The sequence below is a fragment of the Vicia villosa genome, linkage group LG5 (assembly GCF_029867415.1).
Source record: "Vicia villosa cultivar HV-30 ecotype Madison, WI linkage group LG5, Vvil1.0, whole genome shotgun sequence".
Taxonomy (NCBI): domain Eukaryota; kingdom Viridiplantae; phylum Streptophyta; class Magnoliopsida; order Fabales; family Fabaceae; genus Vicia; species Vicia villosa.
Window position 1 is genome coordinate 22,698,200 of NC_081184.1, and position 6,914 is coordinate 22,705,113.

The window sequence follows — 6,914 nt, forward strand, 5'->3', positions numbered from 1 at the left end:
ACCAAATTGAGAATTTGAACCGGGTTGATCTCGAACCAAGGTAAAATTTTAACCAGGTTGAGCTTACGAACCAAGCCAGCAACTTAAAACCTAAATTCCCAAACCAAAGCTTTTAAAGGGTTTAACTTTGAACCCAAAAAAACACTCCCTTATGGATAAATTATTCAACCAATAGCAAAATACTCTTTGGTGGATTTATAGCAATGCCCTTTTCAGAATACAAAAAATTATTCACTAAACAAAAGGACTTTCTCGAAGGGCTACGGTTAAAATTATGTGAGAGAAAGTTGAAAATATTTTTAGAAAGAGAGTGAGATATTATACTCGCGTTTCTGGATGTGAAAGTGCGAAGTAAAAAACCTCTATTTATAGGCTAGAGGTTGACACAAAAAAGAAAATTTTCTTGGGCCAGAGTTGATGAGCCAATCGATTGGCTTCTTTCCCAATCGATTGGAAGGTCTCAAAATAAACATTTATGATGTTTAAAAAGGAAAGAAAGGATACATAGTTATCTCCTTTCATTAAGACGTTTTCACAAACGCTTAATAATAACTTTTGTAATACCCAACTGATTGGATATGAGTGCCAATCGACTGGACAATGCAAAAATTTGTCTAAAACTTGTCCAAAAAATTTTGGAAATATTTTCTTAGGAATAAGAGGCTTGAAAACTTGTTTTAGTGTATGCGTGTTTGTGATTTAGTCTTATAACTAAGAAAAAATCCTTATGCTTTTACAACACATAACTCACTCAGACACATCATGGCGAGCTTTCACACTTCATCTCTTTCTCACTTTAAAGCTTCAAGACTTGTCAAGTAACCCAATCATATAGACAATTGCTTGAATTATTCTTGGAGATGAGACTGGAGATTTATTCAAGTTGAGTGTCATCATCACAGGATGTTTATAGTGATCATCAAACTTTAACTTGTCTGCTTGTTATGCTTGAGTCCTTATCGGTTGTAAAGTTGTTATGTGTAACACCCTTCTAAGCCCAAAAATATTTCGCATATAATTTACGAAAAATAAATCAAATAAAATCATCAACTCAAGGGTGTTACACTTCACATAAAATATCATAACAGATTCTAATCCGTAACACGAATTACATCGATTCAATTACACACATCAGGTTATTCTTCAACCTTTCTATTAAAACATCGCAAATAATTTATCGTCACAAAATAAACTTCTTCATAAACAAAACTCATAGCAATTCAGTCTCATCACAAATCAGATTCATAAATAAAATAACATGTGAAAATATAAATAATTCAAAATAGATATAATACAACTATGTCAGCATATTTGAATTTTTAAAAAAATGAACCCAGCTTCTGCAATAGATTTATTGACTTTTTTCAAAATTATTGTATTCTTAATAATTTAATATAATTTAAAATTAAAATAAATGAAAAATAAAATAAAATAACATGTAGAAATATAAATAATAATAATAAAGCGATGTTAACATATTTGAATTTAAAAAAAAATCCAATCAACGCCTCAAATAAACATTGTGCCATTTGATTTTAAGGTTTAAAACAATAAAATCTTCAAATTGCAAAGGTATTTTTACAATTTTTTTTATAGGGGACAAAACTAAAAATCACCTATATGTAATTATATGTAATTATAAGCATGTGCCATTTGACTTTAAAGTGTAAAACTAGAAATCGCCTTTATAACAGGGTAAAATGGTATTAACCAAAAAAAATTATTTTGAACAAAATAAAAAGACGAAAATGTATTTAAGTTCCTTTTCTTCACGTTTCTTAGGAAAAAAAATAAAAGAAAACCGAAAAATGCAACTTAGTTTCGTTATCCCTTCAATCTAATGTGGATTCAGCAGCAACTGCTGCAACCAGTGCCACCCAACAAACTCTTCCACTCTTATTCACCTTCAAATCGTACAAAGATTTCATCTTTTGCAAAACTGAATTCGACCCACAATACCAAATTTCACAATGGAATTAGGAACGCTAAAATAACTTTGGAAGAACTTCCCCCAAACGCGCTTCGGATGAAGAGGGAAGCAGAATGGATTGGAGGGTTCTCCCTTGGTATCGACTTGGGAATGTCTCGCACTGGCATTGCAGTCAGCAGAGGCTTCGTTGTTCGCCCTTTAACGGTATCAATTTCTACTTTCTGTTGTTATTCAACTATCTACTGTTGTTATGTAGGTTTTGTTGTTCTTGAGTTTCCCTGGAACATTTGAATGAAATGAGGGTTTATTATGTATGTTATTTGGTACATTATTGTTGCTTATTTGTTCATTTTGTTAATAGATTTGGAAAATATTGGGATTAGATTGTCCTGTTTTTTGGTGGAAGGAAATTGTACTCACACAATGTACCCCTTCATGTACAAGGCGTTGTAATTGTAATTAGATTCAATTACTTTTAGTTTCTCGAATTATTACTTTATCTACTTGAAGTCGTGTCCATATATATGTTTGTGCTTCATAGCTTACTCATGTATTAGCCATAAGAATGAATCATATAATTAGGAACATAATCCTATTCTAACCATTAAAGGATGTGATATAGACTAAAGATTGGAATAGAGTTGGAATAAAATAGGCTAGTTAGATTTTAAAAATTATTACAATTCATTGTAGGTTCTATTACAATTTATTTGTTCCATTTTATACCATCAATCCAAACTTGTCTAAATGTGGTTTTGTTTTTTTTATAACAAATAGTATATAAAAAGAAAAATAAACCATATCTTAAGGAAAAAGAAACATTGTTGTTACAAGTAACTGTAACAACAATGAAAACTCATTGTAACTAACTATCAAATTGTAACAGAATAGTAACGGAAGTAAGACTTTGATTCTATGCAAGGCCTTTAATTCTATGCAAGGCCTTTAATTCTATGCAAGGCCACGAGAGTAAATAAGACTTTTATTTAAGATTTTTTTTTACCAAGAAAATATACTCATATTTTTGGGTTTTTAATGAAGAATAATATTATATGGCAGAGAAATAGTATATGGATTGTCAATATGAGGAGTTGTAATCGTCATATTGCTTGTGACAAACTTCTATTCTCAGCTTCTGTACTTGACCTTGATACGATGACCTTCTTAGTAGACCAAGACACTAGATTAGGGCCCAAGTAGATGCAAGCTCCTAATGTTAATCTTCTATCATCTGGATCCAAGCTTCAATCAACCTCATATAATCCGTTAAGGGCTTTCCTTGGCCGATTGATCCATATTTGGCTCTTGTGGCCATTGGGTGTGAGTTTGGGAATGAATATGAGGAGGATTTATGACAGGTTGGTGAGAGATGTACTTGCAACAATGGAGCTAAGAGGAACACTTAGGAGAAAGAGTAGATGCATTAGGACCAAGAACAGGAATAAGTGACGATGGATTAGTGAGTGGTGGTGTGGGAGCATGGTATGAAGAGTTATTAGAAGCAATAATGTTCAGATTTGTGGCGGGTGTATTTGTGTTAAGGCTAGAGTTGGAAGTAGATATAGGGTAAGTATATGTGGGAACAACTGAGTTGCTAATAGGTGATGAGCTCGGTGACATTGTTGATGAGGAAGATGTTACACTTGAGATAGGTGTAGGAATAGACCAAAAATTGGTGAGGGTTGGTGAATGGTATTGGTTGATGATGTGTTAGAAAATAACTCTGAATATGGAAATCTTAGTTCATCGATGATCTTCCCAGTTCCAATGCAAAGCTAGAACACATTAGTGCTTACCTGCTTACCTTAAACATCAAATTGCGAAAATTTGAAAAACAGAATGAATCTAATTCACTCTAGATTTTGGCGCTTTTAAATCAATGATTGATATTTTCAGACTCGTGATTTGTTTTGTATTTTGTGTCAATTGCTAACACGGTGCTCGCTTATTTGTGATTGAACCCTTCATATTTAGATATGTCATATAGATACCATGTGATGCTGTTTAGTATGTTGAAAATGATAAAATTTGTGTGTTTATTAGTGATGTGATGTTAGGTGTTATGGAAGTTTAGTCATTAGGATACAATGTGCTTGTTGTTTAGTATGTTGAAAGTCTGAGAATTTGTATGCTTACTTATGATGTGTTAGGTGTTCATTAAGTTGAACATGACAAAATTTATGGTTGGTGCATATGTTATTGCAATCTTTAAGAAACAATTTCCATGACAACATGAAATATATTTGTAACTAAGACTCTTTGGATCAACAACTTAATCAAGTGTATATATCATAAAAGATTATTATATATGCGCCCGTTTGATGCATAGGGATATGATAAGAAACTGGATTATGATAGAATGTGATAATGATATGAATGAAGACTTATCTTATTATGTGTCTGGTGCACACATGATAAAAAACATGATATTAATAGTGACATGATAAGATATATATTATATTTAAATTACGAAATCACCTTTAAGAAAAAATTATCTTTGAGAACTTGTGAAAATAAGCTGAAAACAACTTATTAACTTGTCATAAGATGTTTCCATAACATCTCTCATATAGTTTTACTGGTGGTAATGTCAGTAGATAAGAACTCTCAAACGCGCTTTAAGTGCAATTAAGAATTGTCATATTTGTGTTTCATCATTAGCCATTCATCTTTACAATCTTAAAGTTGCCTTAGGTTTTGGAACTGCGAGGACAGAAACTCGAGGACCGGATATTGAAAATTGCCGAACAAGAGGTCTGGATTCATCTTTTATCATGTTGCAGTGCCTAAAATCCTGTTGATAAAGAACTGTTTTGTAACATTAGAGATACCCTAATATGATTTTTAAAATTATAGGAAGCTGATGAGTTTATAATTGGACTTCCAAAATCTTCCGACGGAAATGAAACGATACAGTCAAACATAGTACGAAGTGTTGCTGGAAGGCTTGCTGTTCGAGCAGCTGAGAGGTAATGCATTTTAATGCATTTATTTTTTATCACAACTTTTAATTCTATTTTATATCTCAATTCTAATTCCAGGGGTTGGAGAGTATATCTACACGATGAACATGGAACAACAGCAGATGCCATTGATCGAATGGTCAACATGTAATTGCTTTTAAACTCATACTTTATTTTTTGGGTTGGTAGACGAAGTGACAATAACCGCCATAAACTCACGCATAATTGTGAGGTTGTGGATTCGAATCTGGGAGAAAGTATTCAGTCTAACAATATCGGCATTTCTCAGTTGAATTAAGTCTTACGTTTTATTCTTATACTCTTTACTTTGAAATTGACAAGCTTTAAACTCTTTCAGGGGTTTGAGTAAGTCTACTAAACAGAAGAAACTTGATGCATATGCTGCCACGGTACGTAGATATTCTGTTTATGCCAAAAAAATTACGAGCTAGTTTTAAACGGGTTCAGAGTTCAATCTCTAGAAACTATCATAACCACTAACTTGGTGACATTTTCATAGAAAAATTTATACAAGTTTGTGTTTTTGGGATATCTATTTTCGTGTTTTTTCTGCTTTGAAGTGGCAATTATAAGAGAAGGTTGTTATAGATTAATGATCGTAATTTTGTTTTAACTAGATGTTACTTGAGAGATATTTCTCGACATCAGGTAAGAAAGCTGAACTTGTTTTGCCGAAGAATCTTGAATTACAAGAAAAACTTAGAAAGGGTCCTCCGGAAGATGAAGATTTTTTCTTCGACGAAGATTGATTACAGAATAAAAGAGTTCATACCATTCCATCATTCTTGTTCACTAAGTTCAAATGTGCGCGAGGAAGTTGCAAGAAAAGTGGAAGATATTCAAATGGCAGATTTGGTATGTTTGGATTTCCAGTATAGGATGTATGCAGTAAACATTGATAGAATACTCAATGCTTAGAGTTTTGTTCATGGCATTGTGAATCAACCATTCGGTACTTCAGGAGTTTAGATTCATATTCATATAGTAACTTACATTAAACCAATTATATTGTGCAAATTGAGACATTTTAGTATGCCATAATTCCTCAAGAGACCAGCTTGTGCTACTTTTTCTGGACTAGAGGAAGAATTGGTATTGGTTCTGATGATTACCGCAGCTAACATCTCCACATTCATATTTCCCAACTCGTACAGATGTGCATCACAATAATTTTGTACTCCTTTACATTCATCTCTAACTCATTACACTTGCCTTTGGTGGATGTTTTTATCAGTATATTTTTATCTTGTACTGTTAATTAAACAACTTCAGTTTCCATAGGCTAAATTAATGCCCTTATGTAGAATCAACAAGAAGGGAAAATTTAATCTTAGTAATGAATAAAAGCTATGCTCTAGTTTGGTTCCGCACACAGTGTTTTAAAAATGACGTTAAGGTTTTATTTTGCTACTAGATAGCAGTAAAAATCAGTTAGTAATAATTGTGGTTTGCTTGGTTGTTCGGCATATATTGTATACCTGGTAACATGCATCATACTAAATGTGATAGCAGAGGCAATGTGATTTTCACGGTGGTAAGGTCGATGCTATTCGGGCCTTTTTTTATAGGAGTCTTTGTGGCATGTTTGACGTTTTTTCGGGTCTTTGTGGCAGTTTTCTATTGGAATGAGTTTATTTATCAGAATCATCAGTTGTGTCTCATATAATAGTGTCAGTCACGTTGCATTTCATATAGTATAAAGTAATTATATAAAAAGAAAATGTTAATTATATTTTAATTGGTGAAGCCTTTACTATTATTTTATGATATAGTATTTTTTTATGGTGAGTATGATTCAATGTGGATATGGAATTTGACCCTTTCAATTAACATTTTAGATACTCAAGGAGAAAATCATGATTGAATATGTTGCTTGAAGCGCCAACGGAATAAACATGGTCTTTTTCAAAAGTAGTAATTTATGTAATAAATAAGCTGTTGCGGTACAGTCTTTTAAAAATGCGGATATGAATTTTCTTCCACTAGAAATTTTCAAACTA

The 6,914-nt window shown here is 32.4% G+C and overlaps 1 protein-coding gene across 1 annotated transcript; it reads left to right on the top strand.

The window, feature by feature from the left end:
* The first annotated feature begins 1,791 nt into the window (after positions 1–1,791).
* Positions 1,792–6,147, top strand: LOC131601450 (uncharacterized). Its single transcript, XM_058873266.1, has 6 exons — positions 1,792–2,134; positions 4,625–4,684; positions 4,787–4,899; positions 4,972–5,040; positions 5,252–5,303; positions 5,532–6,147. The coding sequence occupies exons 1-6, from the start codon at positions 1,841–1,843 to the stop codon at positions 5,661–5,663; spliced, it is 720 nt and encodes a 239-aa protein (XP_058729249.1). The 5' UTR covers positions 1,792–1,840; the 3' UTR covers positions 5,664–6,147.
* Positions 6,148–6,914: the final 767 nt, after the last annotated feature.